This window comes from Asterias amurensis, chromosome 17, assembly GCF_032118995.1.
Source record: "Asterias amurensis chromosome 17, ASM3211899v1".
NCBI classification, from domain to species: domain Eukaryota; kingdom Metazoa; phylum Echinodermata; class Asteroidea; order Forcipulatida; family Asteriidae; genus Asterias; species Asterias amurensis.
Genome location: NC_092664.1, coordinates 16021129 through 16041864, shown reverse-complemented (window position 1 = coordinate 16041864; position 20736 = coordinate 16021129). Strand labels below are relative to the sequence as shown.

Sequence of the window (20736 nt, the reverse complement as noted above, 5' to 3'; positions counted from 1 at the left end):
TTTTTTGAGCGTTTGTAAAACACTTATATAAGTAGGAATAATACATGTAGCGTAAGTATAATTTGCAAATGAGAGTAATAATATTAAAGATATACATGCATACAAAACACAACTGTTAAACAAATACTGGATACTTATAAATGCCTAATTGTGACAGAACACATGCGGTGAAATCTGGACTATTCCATTACCTGAGCGTTTTTATTCTGTGACTAATGCACAAACGAAATGCATTCAAAGTGTTTTATATTACTCACAACGTAATGTGCTCTTTTTAACGCCGCGCACTGCTCTTTTCTAAGCTATACGCAAAACAAACAACTACAAAAGTCAAAGTAAGTGCAAAAGAGGTGCATTTACGTGCCATGCTGATCGTCACATGCATTGCGCGCACACTCAGACAGTTTGTTATGATGCGCTTGCTAGTGGAATGTGGAAAGATAAAGCCCGCCAGGCATCCCATATCCAACTCAAACATTCCACTTAGGTTTGTGTGATCTAATCATAACATGCGCCGGCTATACTCACTTTTAAAGCGTTGCGGCAGTATACATGTACATGTAATGGCAAAATAAAGGATGACACGTTATGTGTGTTCCAGTGTTCCACCAATCAAATGACAAGTATCTGTGAGTGTGGTTTATAAACACAATTAACAAAACTTGACTGTTCACTGCAACATAAAAGCAGCGGCAAGCACATACATGTAAAGCAAACTTTGCCGCAAATTTTGCCGTCCCTTGAACAGCCCTCTGAAAGCTCCTTCATTTGTTTCATAATTAATGACAATGACAACAGTCTTGCTCACCTCATGCATACAGTGGTTCTATACAAAAAGTAAATCAGCGTTGCAGAGATTGAGGGCGCTGTTTTACAAGTCGTCTTCCCCGATACCAGCTTCGAAGATGTCGTTCTCCACGACAGACATCGTAGAGTGATGTGGTTTGGCGGACACCCCCACAGACTGTAACTTGTCCTGTTGATAAGCAAGGAGAAAATGTGAGAAATGTCATCCCAGTTTCCTGCAGTTGTAGCTTTGCACTCGCAAGCACGCATTAAATGTTTTGAGACTTACTGAAATCTTCTTGACGGACCCCATAGCTTTAGACGTCTTAGTCGGACTGGTATCTGTAGGGCTCTGTGACGCACAAAAAGAAAAACAGAAAATTCCTGAACGATTTTTGTTTCAAGGGAAGGTTTAAGTTTGGTAATCACTCTTTAAATGAATGGCAAAAAAAAATGTATCTGAGAATTGTTTTTAATTTGAGACAGTATTGCATTTTCTAATTGTGTACTCCAATATAAGGGATTACTCTGCTGACACGGCTGAGAAAGATTAAAGGAATGTTATTAGACCAATGACCATCCGTCGATTTCACTAACTCTTCTTAACTAAGGATTAATCTTAGGGCTTAGGCAGTGTTAGGACGAGTTCAGTTCTGTAACGGAAGACGTTAGGACGCATTGAACCCATCCTTAGTTAGGACGGGTAACTCGTCTTTTCTTATGGGAAGCGTGCTGAGTCGGTTGATGTGAAATGTGTTTTATAAGAACTAGTTATTATTATGAGTATTATTGTATGACCTACAACCTACCTGAGGAGGTGAGTGTGGGTCAATGGCTGGACTGGATGTTGATGATGCTACGATGACCCCACCATCGCGACCTTTGAACTGTCTCTCCGGCCCCTTCACTCTATCATGTGGCTGTATTCATCAACAAACAAGAAGACCAATGGTAGAGTCAGTGCCTTGTGTGTCTGGCCACTTACAAACACAAAATATACATTTTGTTTTGCAAAAAAGTGGCAGGCTAAGATCAAACACCACAGGAAACAAGGTTGGTTCTCTTACCCTCTTGATTCGACCACCTCGTTTGAACAGCAATAACTCATCCACCATATCCTGTAGGCTCAGACTCATAAGGATAGCCTGGTCACTGGTTATGACTATCCATCGTAGCTTGTCTTTGCCGATGAGGTACTCAAAGGCTAGCTCTAGCTGGGATGGGTCTTCTTTGGTGTCTTCCCCTTCTTTCACCTGAAATAATATAAACATCACATTCAAAAATAATAATTGGTTTTTATATCTGGCTTTACACACCGGGCGTCTCAAAGCACTTCAAAAATTATTACCCCTCGTTGTTGGCCCCATTTAATTCATTCCTTAAACCATCTCAGCTCTGTGGGGAGTAAACAGCCTGTGCAACTCATGTGCTAATAATCATCACCATAAACATTAACATTGTTTTGGGCTGAGCATGGACTTGGCTGAACAGTAAAGTACCGGAAATGCCAACCTTTTTGCAAAGAGGGGAAATATTTACAACAATCAGGGATAACCTCTCCATTGCACGGTGCCAAGTAAGTTTTTATGCTTACAATTATTTTGAGTAAATACCAATAGCATGAATAGTGTCCAGTGCCTTTAAGACAAAGTATGGCTCCCTGACTTACCAATGTAATTCTCCAGCATCTCATGCGAGTTATCTTAAAGCTGCCCTCCTTACATGCACCACTCTCCAGCCTGAGACGGAAGACTAGTTCTCTATTACCAGCGCTGACTACTGCAGGCGTGTTGATGGCTGGGTAATTTACTGTACAAGGCTTAAATTGGATGAATCCATAGTCCTTCAGTGTTCTCGCAAACTGTAAATACTACAATAGAAATTGGTTTAATAACTTTTTTTGTTTATCACATAATCGATGACTGGGTAAATTTAAGCCAATTTAGGGATGAACCAAAAAATATTTACTACAGTTCTGGATCTGGATAAATATTCTCAACGCTCTAACTAATTAGAGCTAAACGAGAAGAGAAGATGATGAAGAAATGTCAGTTTTAGATGTGGGAGGAACACCACAGAAAAGTATTCCAGGGAAAACCCAATCAGTCAAGTAGGGACTGACAACCCAATCCACATAGTGCCCCCAGTAGGATTTGAACCGGGGTCCCAGAGGTGGAAGGCGAGTCACGACACCACTGCCAAGTTGGATCCTGTGACCTCTGTATTAATGTGCCAGCGCTCTACCATTTGAGCTACATGTATCTAGCCCTGTGTTGACAGTCTCCATGTTTTGTAAATGTCTTTGTGTTGCGCCAAAGACCGTGACCTAAATATCTGAGACCGTGACTGACCCTCCTCAATGTTCAAGACTGATACAGAGAACAAGACCTCACCATCAAGGTTGAGATCCTGACCAACACCAAAACCTCATTTCCGAGACTGAGACCGATATACCTCAATGTTTAAGACAAGACTATGAGGCCTCATCACCACTGAGACCAAACTGAGTCTTGGACCTTAAAACAAATCAGTACAGTAAACAACATCTTATAAAACCAAACTTTATATTTAATATGTATATTACCATCAAAAAGTTTTTCTCGTTCACAACTTGCACAGGGCTACATGATGATTTTGCTTTTTCCCTACACACGTTCGATACATTAACTCCCCCAAATGATATCTTTGCCTCTGCTAGCTCTCAAATGAAAATGACTGTGTACGTCAACGAACCTAAACCTACCTCTTTGCGTGAGCCTTTAGATTTCAGGGTTTCTAATCTCTTGATCTGATCTGGGTTCGCTTGGACCCAGCCTCTCTCAATATCATTCACAACCTGACAGGTACAAAAATAAAAGGTATCATTTTATACATGTTAAATTTGCATTGGGGATAAAGAATATCATTTGGTTTTACCAATACTGATGTGTGCGAAGCACTCTTAGAGTCCTGTGAGAAAAAAGTCACAGGCATATTACTCGGGTGGAATTTGAACCCACAACCTTGCCATTCTAGAGCAGATGTCGTACTACTAGACCACCCAGACTTCCTGGTAGCTAGAGGTAGTTCCAATCTTTCACTTCCGATCAGCAGCGGGTACCACAACAATTTAAATACTATTCATAAAACCTTAGACAGTTTCGCTATACCTTTTGGTGGAGAGCGCATCACGTAGGGGTGCTTAAACGGTAGATAATGACCAGCTGGAGCTGTTTATAACCGGTTGTTTTCGGGTACATTTGTATAGGTTAGCCCACAACTTTGTTAGTGGGGTGATTGATCTTGCCTTGCCACTTTGACCCATGAATACGAAGATGCATACTACTACTACTACCCACACAATATGCATATCCGAAAACTGTCTCGGTCAAAAAAATGCGACACACATACAGAGATCAAGGAAAGGACGTCGGCAAACGGATAAGTTTTACAGAGTTTTTTTACTTTATTATGCCTTTTAACAAAAAGGCATTTATGAGAGGGAATAAAAGAGTAGTGACTCGTTCTTAAAGTGGCGGTTAAAAGTCGGTTTTATACGCAAGTTTAAGAACTCGTGCTACCCTTTTGTTCCCTTATTAAAAATAGTAGCATATTGGACAATTAAACAATCAAAGGCTCACCTGCACATAAAGAAGTTGCAATCCCACACTGTCAGCTATCAGATCATCATCGTAGTTGGCATCCCAGTAACTGCAAAAACAACATCAACCTTAAGCCATTGGTCCTGTGTGTTGTATAATGCACATTGAAGAACCCAGTGCACATATCAAAATAACAGGGGTTCGCCCTGGTGTTCATGATTTGAGTGGCTGCGTTGCACCACAGAACCTTGTTAACCACTGCATGGTGCTATGTAAAAGGAGTAAGTCTCATAATTCAAACGTTGTCCCACATACCTTGCTGGAAAATACTGAATGTAAAATACTTGAGCGCCACTGAGAGACAGATATATATGAGCGCATTTATTATTATGATTATGAAATTTGCTAATTCTTACACATCTGACTTACTTCTTTCTCAGGACAATCTTGTTCTTGCCGGCTGCCGACTTCAGTGAAATAAAAGGGGACTCAAAATCCTGAAGTCTCCTGACAACTGCAGGAAAGAGAAGAAAAACAAAAGTTAAAACTTCAATTCTAGAACCCTGGCAATGAGCTAAAAGTAACAATATGCAGCTATGGCTCACAACATCCAACGTTAGTGATCTCCTGTTGCAGCGCCCTCTATTTTGGATGATTACCGACACAGACCTCCGTTTTGTGGGAGGTGGTGAATTGTATAGTATTCAGGGACAAGGGAGAATGCTGGAAGGGGTTAAACAGATTTTATTATCCAAGAAACTATCAAACTTTCAATATTATTACTCTTTAAACTTTCTCAACTCCATTGGGAGCACTCCAAGCTGCTTGTATCAGCAATAAGGGGCTAAATAATCCAAACACAATACTATTCCCCTTACACATGTTACAGGTTCCAATTTAAATACAACTGGGTAAAGCCATTGGACACTTTCTGAATCGAACAAAAATTAAAAGTTCACAGATTTCCAAATAACTTACAGGGTTTACAGAAGGTAATGGTGAAAGACTTCCCTTGAGATATTATTCCATGAAATGCTTTACTTTTTGAGAAAACATTAAAACAATTATCAATTTTCGATATCGAGAATAACGGATTAATTTTAAACACATGTCATGACACAGCCAAACGTGCAGAAACAAGGGTAGGTTTTTCCCGTTATTTTCTCCCGACTCCGATGACCGATTGAGCCAAAATTTTCACAGGTTTGTTATTTTATCAGTTGTGATACACAAAGTGTGGGCCTTTGGACAATACTGTTTACCGATGTTGTGTGATTGCTTTAAAAGAAGCAATCATGGTTAAGGGCCAATAATTACTTACTTGTTCCCCGCTCATCTTCCTCATCTTTCTTGACAAGAAACAAAGCAAAGTAGAAAACCAAGTCACTCTTGAGACCTATCTCAGAAGCCACTGCCTGCTCCAGACCCATGAAAGACAAAAATGCATTTTGTTATTGGCGTTTTAAAACTTCTTAATCTTTGTAAAGTCTTGTTCATACTTCCTGCGACTGCAATTGCGATACGAATATTGACGTGATACAAATAATTCAACTCCTGAAAAACATTTGCTTTGCATTCACATTCACAGGAAGTATGATCAAGGCTTTGCGTTTTCCAGTGAGCAGACCAACTATTCGGGACCACTTACATACTAGACGGTTGCCTACGTATAGTGGCACAACTATGGACTGAACAAACCAATTGCTAGTGTATGAACTTTTTGTTATCCCATGAGGTCCAACTACTATCATTTAACCACAACAATTAAAATCAGACAATACAGGAAGTGTTTGATCAGACATGTTGATCTTCCGTTGTCCGTTACCTTGGACAAATGTGAAACCAGAATTTGGGGAATGTTGGGAAGTAAGATTTCCAATAAAGTTGGGGATAGGTTTGGCATCAAACTAATTCCACTGGAAAAACTCAGTAATTTTACAGTGGGCCAGTAACCCACTGGGCTTGAAATACCCACTGGACCACTGGCTGGAGTCCAAGCATTGGGCCAGTAGCCGCTGGACCATTGACCAGGGTCCAGTAGCTTGTGCATTGAGCCCTTTTTGAGTACACTTGTCTTTCCCGGAACGTGTTTCCTACTTGGAGGGGTGTCTTCTTCCACAACACATAAATTTAAATAATTATCGGCTCAATGCACAAGCTTGCTCAGGGAACCATACCCACAAGCTTTGCTTCTGTATGGGTCCCCCATACTTTCACGAATGTCAATGCTTATTATTCATTTAATTAATCTTATCAAACAACTATTGATTTCTTAATTTCCAACTTACATTGTCTATGATTTGATTGTGATTTTGAAACTGTGGAAAGTGATTGATTGAGTTTTAGTATCAGGCCAATAGCCAATACCCACTGGACCACAGGCCAGAGACTCCGGTCACTGGACCACTGGCCAGAGTCTATTAATTTCAGCACTGGGCCAGTATACCCCATGGCTTGAAAAACACACTGGACCACTGGCCAGAGTCCATTCATTTCAGCATTTGGACAGTAACCCCCACAGCTTTAAATCCCCCCCCACGGCTTGAAATACCCACTGACCCATGGACCACTGGCCACAGTCCAGTAATTTCCCTTTAGGCTAGTAACCAAAACCCCCATGACCACTGATCAGAGTCCGGGGCCACGGACTCCCTTCCTCCCGGTGATGCGTTGATTACTCACCTCCAGTACATCATCAGTTTGATCCATCGACATAATATTAACAGTAATCTTGTGTCCATTCATAAGAAACACGTCTAGTTTAGCTTCCACTGGTTTCTCTTTCCGAGTTTCTTTCTGTGCACTCAACAGGAATCCATTGAAGAGATCACTGTTGGCTACTCGTTGGTCCTGACTCACTGTACGGAGGCAAAGAATGAGTAACAAATAAATGCAGAAAAGGTAAATGCCCTGTTCATTGCCTTGGTGTGTGGTATCCCATTCCTTGGATTTTTTTTCACAGGACTCAGGCATTTTCACAAGTTCGTTTTACATGTCTACATTTACATCAGAATAAAAACAATAACAAATACTTTGCCTTTTTAAAGGGTTTGCGTACTTTTTGTAAGACACACAATGTTCCCAGATTTACACTAAACTTACACATTTAAAGATAATAATTGTAGAAAGCTTCCCTTAAAATACTACTTGCTGAGAATTGAGTGGCCGAGCGGTTAAGAGTACCTTGTTTGGTAGATATGTGCGCTATACGTATATAAGAACCATAGGATATTAAAACAAAAATACATGTCATCTCACGGATATTATTTTCATAAAATTGTTTCACTCATTTCTCAAAAACTATCGCACCTCTGCAGGTAATATTTTAAAGGGAAGCTTTCTACCAATAATATCTTCAAACGTGTAAGTTAAATGTAAATCTGTGGTCGTTGTGTTTTCTGTCCTACAAACAAAGTACCTAAACCCTTGAATCATTCTTACCCAGCTGAACATATTTTTCCAGTTTTTGACGCCTCTCTTCAATATCTTGTTGATTTAGTGATAAAATCTTCTTGGGGGGAAATTTCTGAGCGCCCAGAAATCCCGTTCCAAACTCTTTCTTGATTTGTTCATTGAAGTCATGTAGCTGTGAGTAGCGCAGTGAGCAATGGAACACACCGTTCACATGAAGATTGTAACCCTAGATTTGAATGGTAAAGAAGAAAACAGTTTATAATAACAAAGAGAAGTTCTAATACACAGTTTTAATAAAGAGAAGTTCGGACGATCAACTATAATTATAAAAACTTATTGCTAAAAAACAATACACAGTAAACTTACAAAGAAGACCAAAGTTTCTTTAGGTCTATTTTGAAACTTTCCAAAAGAAAAGGTACAGATAGAATTGAGAAGTTGATTCCAGAAAACATGTGAAAAGGCCAAGTCCAGTCATTAAAGGAACACGTTGCCTCGGATCGGTCGAGTTGGTCTTTAAAAAGAGCTTGTAACCATTTTTAATAAAATGTATGGGTAGAATTTCCTAGAATTAGAAAGATGTTATAAAATTAGAATACAATATTCCACACAAACACACCTCAAAATTGCACGGTTTTCCTTTAACTTTGTTGACTAACACGGTCGGCCATTTATGGAAGTCAAACTTTTCACTCCCATAAATGGCTGTCCGTGTTAGTTCTCAAAGTAAAAGGAAAACTACGCAATTTCGAGACAAATTTGCGTGGTGGATCATTGTTTTCAACTTTTAAAACATCTTTCCAACAATTACCATGCATTTTAATTGTTATAATAAACGGTTATTAACTATATAAAAGTTATTAACGCTTAGTAGACCAACTTGCTCGATCCAAGGTAACGTGTTCCTAGCCTTTAAGTTTAAGGTCGCAGTCCAGGCTGGTTGGAAAAAACTTCTGAACAGAAACTTTGCTGATCAGTTAAACTTTTTGCAACAAGTTCTCTTCTCCCCTAGTTTTTACTTACAATACTAGGTACACCACTAGACCCAGTAACTGGGGCGCTGTACTCCTTTTTTCTAATTTTGACATTATCGGGCGCTGTACTCAAAAAGGAGTACAGCGCCGGTTTAGTGCACCACTGAAAATTTCTGAAAAGTTTCCGTATGGCGCCACCACTTTCATTCGAAATAAAATAATATAGTATCTAATTTACCTGATTTATATATCCCTTTTTGTAAAAATGAGTGAAAAAGTGGTGGCGCCATACGGAAAGTTATCCAAAATTTCAACCATTATTTATAATTATATTCATTCAATATTGTATTCAATAAATCAGTTAATTAACTTACTGTGTAATTAGAATTTCCCTCACTGTATGCCTGGGTGTCTGGGATTGAGAAATGCATGGTTGACCCGTGAAGAGGCTCTCAGTCCTCACACTCAGTCAGTTTCCTAGCTCTATGGTCAGTTCAAGGCCTAAGATTCTCAGAACACTTTCACTTTTCACGAACAGCCTGGACCAGTTGGCCTGACCACTGTTGCCGTCACACGTCTCTGACCCCGGGCGCCCTGTTAGCTGCAATCTCCAACAAAAGCACGGACTTCTGAATGAATGAGGGTCACAGCACGGATGAACTGCTGGATGGATCAACACAGCCAGATAAAGTTGCACTAGACAGTCCAGTTTAATTTTGGTATTCAACTGACCCGGATACATGAATTCTGATCCTTTTCCCTTATTGAAATGAAAACTTCGACTATGATAATATAACTTTCCCGTCGTTCCAGACAGGAGGTCGTCGCGAAACCCTCCCACTTTGTTTTGATCCCATAAAAATTTATATAATTATACACTTTGTACCAAATGATTATTGTAAAACAATAAAAAAAGTAGATAAATTATAATATGTATCGCTTTGAACAACTTTGGAAATATTTTTATGAGATAATTATTGTGTATTTTGTGAACAATGGAGGTTTTTAACTTTATGTTTAGGTAAGTTTCTAGAACGAGGCAGTTGGCCAGGTCATCGGGTCGCTAAAGGTCGTACGCGTGTACACATGGCATTTACTGCAGGATCTTGTGTGTTAGCAATTTGCCCGCATCAAAATTAGCCGGTATTTTTTTTATAAATATATAAAATAAAAAAGTGCTGAATTTTTGAGTATCATCAAGTTTATCTGCCATCCTGTACTAGTATTCTAAGTGATAAAGAGTTGTAGATTCCTCCTGCCACAATGCCACCCGTTCCACAAGCACAACCAGCCGCTAAACCAGACGAAAGTGTCGATGGAGTGAAGGCAATTTTGTTGGGACCTCCCGGTGCGGGGAAAGGCACGCAGGTAAGAAGATTAACCCGGGGGCTGGGTCCATTGGCTCGGGCGGGCCAACTGGGGCTGGAGACCGGGGGCTGTGTGGGGCAGAAAACTTTCCATATCCTGCCATCACTTTTCTTTACTAAATTTTAACAAGTAAACAAACTGTAGGTTTCTATTCTATTTCATTTTATTTATTTATCTCAGTTTCACCTGTCAGTACTGACTTGGTTTTTAATAATGAGAAATAATTAAATTATTATTAATTAATTGAGCTTGGTTTTAAAAGTTGATTATTTTATTTAAATGATTTACTAATTTTTAGTTTATAGGGCCTAATTAATTAGGGGCCTAAATTTGATTTAAATGAAATATTTTAAAAAATTTTAGTGTACATTTTAATTAATATTTTTCATATTTTTTAAATTAAATAATTATGAATGAAACCTAGTGAAAATGTCGTCGATTTGGCATCTTGACTTGACCCTATTTTTTTTCACATTGAAAATTGACATTGTCATTGATTGCGTTAAAAACTGATGTTTCAACTCCTTTTTGGCTTTATTTATAGCTTTTTGGAGAGGCTATTGTTGTCTGCAAGAGTTGTTATAAAGACTTGGTAAAAAGACAATTGATAATTAAGTTGATATATTTTGTACGCAGAAAGCATTACAAAAATTAATGAATATATAAAAGTAATATAAAGTAAATATTCATCCTATCAACCTATCCTAAAAATTATTACTTAAAGTTAAAAAAAAGTTTTATAAGTAGCCCCAGTGAAGTAGTGACTAGTGAATAAAGTTAGTAGCTAGAGGGCGACTTTGTGAGGGGTGGCTTTGAGAGGGGATGACGGAGGAAGTTCGGGGCAACTTTGCTGGGGCGACTTTCTAGTGGGAACTTTGTGAGGGTCAACTTTGTAAGTGAGGGGCAACTTTGTAAGTGAGGGGCAACTTTACTAGGGAGCGACTTTTCTGGTGGGAAAGTTGACTAGTTTCTGTTCATAACCCAAATCCTCATATAGTGTTCCTTCAGAAGTAGAGAGTTCAAAGGTCAAAGCTCTTCTAAATCCTCCTGTGACAAAATGTATGAGCTAGATCAGCTGGATGAAACCTATGTTGGGCATAGTTAAAACTCAAGCTGATTTAGCACAATACGAAGGTTCGGGCCATTTGGGCATGTCTGGCAGGAGTCCCCTGCCACAGAAAATGTCTGGCAGGGCCATTTTCTGATACCTGGGACTCCAATAGGTTTGTTCATCGTGCCCTTGGGCCCTACCTGTACCTCCTCAATAGCTCCACGATGATAACACCCACCACAGTATTTTCTAACATGGGCAGCCGCATTTCCCCTGGTGCCTGGTCTCCTGATCTAAAAGGCCAAACAACAATTTTAGACAACTTTTTATCCTTGTGCAAGTTACATTGTATGTATTGTTTGTATCAAGTCTTATAATTTTTTTTTACAAAACCCTAACCCCAAAACAAAAACTTTAATCTTGCCAGTGTTTTAACTTACAGGAATTTCCTTTCAATTAACTAATCCAATTATTAGTTCACTTTTTATCCTTGCTTTCATTTTTAGTTGCAGCACTAACAATTTCCATACACTATTGGAGAGTCCTACATGTACATGAATAATTATTGGACACTTCAGGTGCTTTATAATAGCTTTTCGCGAATAATCGTTTCCTGCCCAACTGAGGAAGAATTGACAAATACAATGTAGGGGAGACTGCCAACATTGGGCTAAACTGCTCAGTTCAATGGAGCACCAGCACATAAATCTAGAAGTTGCTGGTTGAAATCCGGCTCTTGAAATTTGTTTTACTGATTTCCACCCCAGGTTAAAGATTAAAATTTACATTTTATTGGTTTTGGGGCATGCTAGGCTAGTGAGTCAACAATCTAGATTTACATCATTATTACATTGTATGGTAACATCATGTGAATGTTGCTTTGTGCAATCTGTAAAACAACACAGTGTAAACACCTGCATTATGGTCTCCTAGTAAATGTGTATTCGCCCATTAAGTCCACCTTTTGGCAACAGCTCCCATTGGTTTTGTCATGGAGCTACATGGTTTTGTACACACTTTCTAATTGGGGACCTTCACCCAACCGGGGACACTACATGTTAATGCACCCTTTTGTTATTTAGTTTCCGTACCAAGGTTTGAATGTTTTAGGTACTAGGCCTGGGCGAATTATTCGAATATCCGGTTAATGGCGAATAGGTTTTCCTATCCATAACCGCGAATGCCTTTTTTTTCTTAACCGGATATCCGCATAGGGCGCGAATACCTATTTACAAACCGGATAATTCTGTAATTACAACCGAGTAACCGGATATTCTTTAATATCCGAATATCCGCGGACGTCGGGCGACAACTGATATGAATGTTTTGTCTGAATCCTTATGAAACTTCTATTAAGACAGCATAAAACAGCATATATTAAGTATTTAACTATGCTCACCTCCGTGAAGAGTTAAAACAATGACATTTCTGACGTAATTTGTTCAAAGATTACAAAAGTTTTCCTTCACGTACAGTCAATGACGATCAAAAGAAAAAGCAAATCGCCATCTTTAAATTAGATCCGGTCATTTTTATGAATGAACCGAGTGACACTGTCTAAAACTAATATCAATCCGCCCAAAAGATCTCATTCACAAACGAACAGCGCCCTCTAGCGGCAAAAAAATATATATATTTTTTTTAAACAGCGCCCTCTAGCGGCGAAAAAACTATTCGAATATCCGGTTAATTTCGGATAGTTGGCCAGCGGTATCCGAATAACAAAATTTCACTATTCGCCCAGCACTATTAGGTACTGCCCCAGAAAAGCCACACAGTATGTGTATTAAAGGCCAAACCAGTCAGATGTATGTTATTTCACTATTAAAAAAATGTACTGCACATTATGACACTTTTTAAAGCCATGCCTGATTTATTAAACTTCATAAAAAAAATTATGTATGTGAACACAGATGGTTTTACAAAAAACCCCAGATAAAACAACAAATTTCAGAAACATTCTAGTTGTTTTACATGAAATTTTCACTGGTTGGTGTCATATATATGCACAGAAAAATTCAAATTCTCTAATAAAAAAACCTTAAATTTAACATTCAATGATTTACATGTATGACTGTTAAAATAGACAGAAATAAACTAACACAATTACCAGATAGACCCTACTTTTTAAGGTTGTATTTTATATAAGCACTGGACCAAAGAAGTGATTTTAATTACATACTTTTGAAACCAATTAATTTTAATTACTCCGTTGTAATGTTATCCAGCAATGGCAATCATTCCTCATCAAAATTAAATCGGGCTCCCCATAGGCCCCTACTTCATTGAATCAGACCACAAACCCTGGCCTAGATCACATACACTAGACATCATGTACAATTGTATAGTATGCATTACATGTACATTGCAGTGGACACCCTTGACTGCATGCATACCGCACAATCTCTGAATACCAGTCCGCACTGCTGGCTAAAAAACATCTGCACACGGTCCTCATTCGATCCAAAGCATCAATTCAATGTAAACCCAAATAGACTGTGTGCTGTGTACCACAGTAGTGTAGGGTTCAGGAGACAAGAGGAAGTGAGTGTCATTCATATTGTGTCATTGTTAAGTGACAGTCACTGATACCTACAATGGCAGCGGTGCCAGCTATTAAGGGCCATCATGGGGGACCAGGACGGGGACCGGAGGGTGGGATGGAGCAGGAACACCCACGGCATCCTCGCCCTGCTACAAGGACTGGGGTTATTGCTGTACTATTGGGGCCGCCTGGGGCTGGTAAAGGCGTACAGGTACAATGTAGGGTTGGATGATGGCACGGCGACATTGCTGTCAGGGAGTTTTGTAAAATTTATAAAATTCCTGTATTTTTGTTGAGCCAAGATTTGATTTTATTCATCATGGATGAGTTGTCAGTATGCCTTGGTAATTTGTATTTGGAGATAACACTTTGCTTCATGATAAATACACAGTAATGAGTAACACAGTTAATATCAATCTTTGCTCTTTCTGCATGTGTTTGTGAAATCTTGGAGTAAATGTGTATACTGTCTTACTTCTCATTAAAGTCCCAGGTACTTGTACATCGAAGAATGAGTTATAGGGCCTATTATCAGTTATGTTAAATACTACCTGTGTGGAGTGTGTTTTTGTGAAGAGTACTGGGAACACTACATGTACTTCCTTCATTTGAATTTACTACACTTGTTTACATGTAACTGTACTGTCATGGCTCAATGCACATCAAAAGATCTAATACCCCACCCTTGATACACAGTCATAATAATATGTGCATAATGTGGCATGTCTCTCCTTACAATGCCTTTTAACACACCTTGTCAAAATCTTGAATTTGCTTGGATAATCATTGAGACTGCAGGGCTCGTAGTTCAGAATGTTCACCAGTGACCAGAATTATTTGTACAAGACCTACATCAATTTAAGTGCACATTTTCATGAACTGTTTTGATTTGAACAAGCACTAAGAGGTATACATGTAGGCTACTTTAATCAATACTCAACAGAATTGCTGTAGTTGGTTAAATAATAATGTTAGCTACATGTACTCTTTCACTGTTAATATTATGAAACACCAATTATGTATTTTATCATGTGAGGGCGATACCCAAATAAATGTTTTATAGAATTGAATTGAATTGAATTGAATTGAGATGAATTGAAAGATATTATCAGACTAAAACTCACCCTTTGAAGATGGTGCTTCAAAACAAGTTTTTACAAAATACTAATCCTCTGTCATGAGTAAACTGGCCTGACCCCCAAGGCTGAAATCATTTATCTTAAAGGCATGTGGTCAAGTTCAAGCGCTGCCTACTACACTGTAAAGTGTTATTATTTTATGAGATGATTTAAACACCATATTGAAATGGCATGCACATAACACATTCGATCAACACTGAAGGCTACGTGTACTTCCTGTATTATTGCCCTTTTTTAGGATTTGAGCTTGTGTAGCCTTGTACATAATTGAATGTGAATTTTCATTGTCATGCATCCAACTGGATACAACAACCCGTGTGGTATGAGTTTTTAGTAGGACGTTAGTCAAAATATTTGATCTTGTTACCGTTGGACCGGAGTCACATTTTTTTTCTTTTATTTTGACTTGAGTCTAATTTTTTCATAACTCGGACTCTGCAGTCTGCACTCTGGTCACAATCAATGACACTAACAAGTGGAAGTGCAAAAATAAATGGCCTTGGCCGATGGCCGGTTCCTTCTTTTAAGGCATATTTCCCTTGGTTAATAGAAAAGAGTACCTCTTTATGAGTTAATTTCACCTGATTCTTGAGGATCTTTGTTGTCTGACTATTTTAGGAGAAAACCCCTGGTATTTGAGCATTTTGTTTTTATTATCATTTAATTGTTTTTTAATATTACCCTTTTCTCTCTACCCAAAACCAGGGTCCTATGATTGCAGAGAAGTACTGCGTGTGTCACTTAGCGACTGGTGACATGTTGCGAGCCGTCATAGCATCGGGGTCAGACCTTGGCAAAGAGGTCAAGTCCGTGATTGACAGTGGGGCATTGGTCAGCGATGACTTGGTGGTCAAGATGATTGACAGTAAGCTGGACACACCCGAATGCTCTAATGGTTTCTTATTGGATGGCTTCCCAAGGACGGTGGTTCAAGCTGAAATGGTAAATAAATAGGGTCCAATTTATGGTAACCGGAAAAAGTCCCCCTTAACCCAGTGAACGATTTCCTTTGTATAGCAAAGTAAAATGCTTCGCAAGATGTGTCAGTTGCTGCTCCAAAAAAATCACCTGTAACCAGTAAGCGGATTTCACAGGTTAGCGCGTTAACTGCTTGTATAGTTCTATATTTTTATACTGTATGCCATGTTTTAATAATGTCCATCTGTAATGTCCCTTTTTGTCTCTTCTTAAATTGTTGCATCAGTGGGATTAACTCGATAGTAATTAAGTTTACTTTTTAAAAATCCTTCCAGGGGTGCTGCTTTTTTTTGTAATTCTATTGTATGTTCATGTTTTTGTTTTCTTACTGTTTTTATTGTCTGTGCTTGAATTTTTGCCTGTGAAATTAATAAATGAAATGAAATGAAAAGCAAGGAATTAATGCTTTTTATGCATACCTGCTTCATGTCACTAAGTATCATTTGCTTACCAATAGGAAGAATATGGGGACAATTGTAAATTAAGTGTAGAATTTGGCAGATTCTTTGATTTATTTTGGTTTGATTTTGATTCACTTTGATTTGATTTGATTTGACTTGACTTGATTTGATTTGATTTGATTTGATTTGACTTGATGTGATTTGATGTGATTTGATTTGATTTTGATTCACTCTGAACTAATGTGATCTGATATGATTTGACTCGATTCGGCTTGATCTGACCTGATCTTATAAATGTGAAATTTATCTTATGTGATTAAATTTCATTTCATTTTGGTTCAATCAATTTGATTTAATTTGATTGGATTATCAAATTTTGATTTACATCTATTTTGATTTGATTTGATTATCTTGCAGCTGGATAATCTTCTAGATTCCAGGAAGACTCAGCTCGACTCGGTAGTGGAGTTCGGCATCGATGACTCGCTGCTCATCAAGCGAATCTGTGGTCGATTGATTCATCGAGCTAGTGGACGAAGTTATCATGAAGAGTTCAATCCACCCAAAGTGCCTATGACTGATGATGTAGGTACCCTGATGCTCAGCCTAGCAAATAACAGCTTCATGTTTTTAGTTCAACATTAATTTCTAACGTTGGGTATTTACTTACTTGGTATAGAACACTGGAGAGCTGTTGGTAATATACAAACGTTAGAAACAACCCTCATTAAACACTGTGTTAAAGTAGTTCAATTTTAGTAGTTCAAGGTTTTTAAGATAATCTAAAGTGCAAGGAAAGTGAATAGTTTTGTCAGCAATTTAAAAATTGACATCAATTTGGTGCAGGAGGTGTCTGGTGCAAAACAAATACTAAGGGGATTTATATCAATGACATGCCGGCCTCTACAACTTAAAAATCTACATGGCAGTCACCCAGTCAGTTTCCCTTGTGTTTATATTTTGCCGATAGTTGAAGAGAAGACAAAAATACGCAACAAAAGTTGAGTTCCTAAAATTTAAATTGTTTGTTTACATGGACAATACTGTACCAATTAAATACATGGCTGTGTTTTTTTGTTGAGTGGATTTGCAATGTACCCGGAGTTCAAATCTTGCAATTGTAAACAGTTGCTATGGGCAATTTTGACGCAAGCCGCTTGTTGCTGCTATTGTGGGGTGTCGAATCCCGGTCATGACACTTGTGCCCCTGTGCAAGACACTTAGCTATTGCTTCTCTCCACCCATAAGGGTAAATGGGTAACTGTGAGGGCAGAGATGGTTCTTGTGGTTTATTTAGCTTAGTGTGCTAGATATACATTTCCAGCATAGGCTGTTTACTTCCCAGGGAGCTGAGTTGGTTTAAGGAATGAAAAGGCACAGTCATCGGGGGTAATAATGTTGGTAGCGCTTTGAAACATGGTGTATATTAATATTATTATTGTCTCTGAAGGGTTAAGAATGAATATTAACAATAAGGATCATTTCAAACTGTTGCAGATTACCGGTGAGCCATTAATGAAGCGTTCAGATGACAACGAGTCCACGTTGGTAGCTCGTCTAGCGACGTACCACAAGCAGACGGCTCCATTGACTGACTACTACAGGAAGAAGGGAATCCTGGACACGATCGACGCTTCCAAAGCACCCAACACTGTCTTTACAACCATCCAGGCGATATTCACTAAAGCAACTTCCAAAGACAAAGTCATGTTCTTATAACTCAAAGTATACCTAGAGAATATTTTCTATAGATCTACAGGACCGATTTCATAGATCTGCTTAAGCACACAAAAGTAGCTAAGCACAATTACATATTGCTTACCAGACTAAGGTTACCAGCAAAATTACCATGTCATATGTACAATTTGTGACTGGTATCCTGCTCATTTCTTCTTGGCAAAAACTTTTCCCGCAATATTTCCATAGCAGCTCTATGAATTTGAGCTGTTTAAGAAGAATAAACTTCAAATTTCTTTGCTAAGAACAAATTTTCACAATGTGAGCCTGGTGAAATGTTGGCTGGTACCAAGTTTCTGCTAAGCAAGACTTGTCTGTGCTTAGCACATGTTTGTGCTTACAGGCTTCATAAAATTGTTCCCTGGTCAGACACAACAAGAAGCTACCCTGCTGAAACACAATAAACCAGCTGTTTGGCCTAATCGCATAGAGCTGCTTAATGGGAGTCGTTCCACATATAACCAGGCAAAAATTTTAGACTCTGCTTAAGATTCAGCACTTATGGAAGCAGGGAATTTCTGCTTGTGCGGTGCGTACTTCATGAAAAGTGCTTCTAAGGGTAGCTACAAGATGCGTCTGCAATAGGTCAGTTTATGATTTCAATAAATGGGTGAAAATTGTGGCACTTAGTGTAATACTATAAATACTATATTAGTTGGGAAAAACTTGTCCTTGGGAATAAAGTATGACTATTTTATCTAATTGTGGTATAGGGACTGACCTACATGCGTACATGATGTGGGCTTTCAGATGCTATGTCAGATTTTTGGCCGATTTGACCCAAAAATTTTGATTTAAAATTCAATAGGTATTTTGATGGGGGTGGAGAAAGTAACAAGCTTTCATTTGAGCCATTGCTCGGAAAATGCCGCCAATTATTAGTTGCAGTGAAATAAAGTGCTCAAAATGAGTTTTTGTCGGGATCCCGACAATATATCATGTGACCAATTCTTATGGGTTTTATAAGAAACGTTTTAAATTTTTGTCATGATTCCTGACCATTTAAAGTAAAAGTTAAACTTTTTTACGTTAGAGGGGGTGATACTCTTTGAAAGACCATTCACTCGAAAAAAATCTATTTGTTACTGTTTGGGGCCAAAAATCTGACATGGCATCTTTAATAGACTTTTCAGAATGTATTAAATTTTTCTGACTTTTCCAAGAAAAAGTTGACTAACATACTTAAGTAGGAAGAATATTATGCCTGTTTAATGTACACCATATATAAACATTGGCCTTACAAAGTCGACTCTTGAAATGAAAACCCCCCAAAATTCATTACAGATATGATTGTAGCCATTTCGGCCTGCAAAACTGTTAAGATAAATTTTGTTTCATAATGGCTGGTTAACTTCCCAGGTTACCTTTGCAAGTAATTCTCTTAAAGGTGTCACTTGTTTACCTTCCAAACATTGTGAATGTTGCAAAGATTCAGCTGAAAAATGAAACTTGTCATAAATTTTGTTTCGTTTAAGAAACATGGACAATATTTTCAGTGCAAGAAATGACCATACCATTTTGATTCAGTGGAACGAGGTCAAATGCTGCGGCCATTAAGAGCTGTGGGCATTCTAGTTTAGGCAGCTTGCTGTTGGTTGTAATGATACAGGCCACTTGTGGCCGCTTTGGGAATCTTGAAGGGCTATTTGTATTTGAGAATCCATCAAATGGTAGACTTGTGGACAAGTTGTTAAATGTCCGTCGCGGTGATAGCATTTCGACTCTCTAATTCTCGCGACACTGGCCGTATTCTCCCAAAACTGCTGGCCCCCGTGAGTCGACTGCTCTCGCGGTAGCAGAGTAGTCTGCAGCCAGCAGTTTGCGTGAGAGCAGTGATCTCGCGAGAGCAGGAGGCCTTCGATTACAGAGACCTGAATCATTACGCCACCACCACGACTCGACCATCTCACCGCGTAAAACCATTAATGATTTGTCCACAAGTCTAGTCAAATTGTAATTCATGCATTTGAAATGACCCAATTGCAAAGTATTGAAAAAAAGTAAATCCTATTATGCAATTTTGTCTTCTATATTATTCGTAGATAATAAAGTCGAGCATCAAGTGTGCAACTTTTAAATTAACATCGTTAAGAACTGTTATTTTTTTTAAGATTTGTCTTTTTTTCAAAGAGTGAGAGTGGTAATCAAATCAAAGTGACTCGTTCAATGCACGTTAAAAACTAACAGGGTTCACCTGCCGACCCAGGATGAATTTTAGTTCAAATAAAAGATAAAACTTATCAAATATTGTAATGTTGTGTCAACTGATATCCTCATTTTAAATTATGCTAAGAATTTTGTTAAACAATGTACAAATTTCACTCCAGGACCCAGTTTCTCAGAGGCAAAGTATACCTCGGATTTATAATAGATGTTAAATTTGCATCGAGAGGATAAAGAATATTAATTTGGGGTTTTGTTCCCATTCACCGATGTGTGTTAGCACTGTATACTCAGTACTTTTCCGAGTCCTGTGAAAAAATATCACAGGCATGTTACTCTGGAGGGATTCAAACCAATTCTAGAGCAGTGTTGGATTTGTTGAACCATTCGATTGCTTAAAAAACAGTGAAAATGTTGTGTTTTGTGACTTAATATTTTTATACCAAAGAGTTAATCATAAGTACAATATCCATATAAAACATATTTAAACAAAACTACAGAGTGACCCGTCTTTTGGGACCATCTATGGATAAACAAACATTTTGTTTTGGCCTGAAAGATGCAATTTGAAAACAGTTTTGATAGAGAATCCATAGCCG

General features: G+C 38.4%; 2 protein-coding genes across 3 annotated transcripts; one reads left to right on the top strand and one right to left on the bottom strand.

The window, feature by feature from the left end:
- Positions 1-836: 836 nt before the first annotated feature.
- Positions 837-9581, bottom strand: LOC139949850 (sorting nexin-17-like). The gene is made up of 12 exons (XM_071948402.1): positions 9130-9581; positions 7809-8007; positions 7050-7225; positions 5689-5782; positions 4797-4881; positions 4407-4476; positions 3530-3622; positions 2456-2656; positions 1854-2039; positions 1596-1706; positions 1076-1138; positions 837-976 (listed from the first exon to the last, which is right to left on the bottom strand). Exons 1-12 carry the CDS (start codon positions 9184-9186, stop codon positions 872-874), a joined length of 1440 nt encoding a protein of 479 aa, XP_071804503.1. The 5' UTR covers positions 9187-9581; the 3' UTR covers positions 837-871.
- A 235-nt stretch (positions 9582-9816) lies between these two features.
- LOC139949941 (adenylate kinase 2, mitochondrial-like) lies at positions 9817-20596 on the top strand. 2 transcript variants are annotated; one of them, XM_071948527.1, is made up of 4 exons: positions 9817-10123; positions 15564-15800; positions 16655-16822; positions 17735-20593. In XM_071948527.1, the coding sequence occupies exons 1-4, from the start codon at positions 10019-10021 to the stop codon at positions 17954-17956; spliced, it is 732 nt and encodes a 243-aa protein (XP_071804628.1). In that variant the 5' UTR covers positions 9817-10018; the 3' UTR covers positions 17957-20593. The 2 variants fall into 2 exon arrangements, with proteins under 2 accessions (XP_071804628.1, XP_071804627.1); XM_071948526.1 differs by lacking the exon at positions 9817-10123 and adding an exon at positions 13633-13930 and having other exon boundaries at positions 17735-20596.
- The last annotated feature ends 140 nt before the right edge of the window (positions 20597-20736 follow it).

Excerpts from the sequence above, each read along its gene's own strand:
- LOC139949941 (XM_071948526.1), top strand. The coding sequence starts at position 13,772 with ATGGCAGCGGTGCCAGCTATTAAGGGCCATCATGGGGGACCAGGACGG. Across the intron at positions 15,801-16,654 it reads CGGTGGTTCAAGCTGAAATG|CTGGATAATCTTCTAGATTC; the intron begins GTAAATAAATAG and ends ATTATCTTGCAG. Across the intron at positions 16,823-17,734 it reads AAGTGCCTATGACTGATGAT|ATTACCGGTGAGCCATTAAT; the intron begins GTAGGTACCCTG and ends AAACTGTTGCAG.
- LOC139949850 (XM_071948402.1), bottom strand. The coding sequence starts at position 9,186 with ATGCATTTCTCAATCCCAGACACCCAGGCATACAGTGAGGGAAATTCT. Across the intron at positions 7,226-7,808 it reads GGAAAAATATGTTCAGCTGG|TGAGTCAGGACCAACGAGTA; the intron begins GTAAGAATGATT and ends GCCTCCGTACAG. Across the intron at positions 2,657-3,529 it reads CTAAAGGCTCACGCAAAGAG|TATTTACAGTTTGCGAGAAC; the intron begins GTAGGTTTAGGT and ends TTTCTATTGTAG.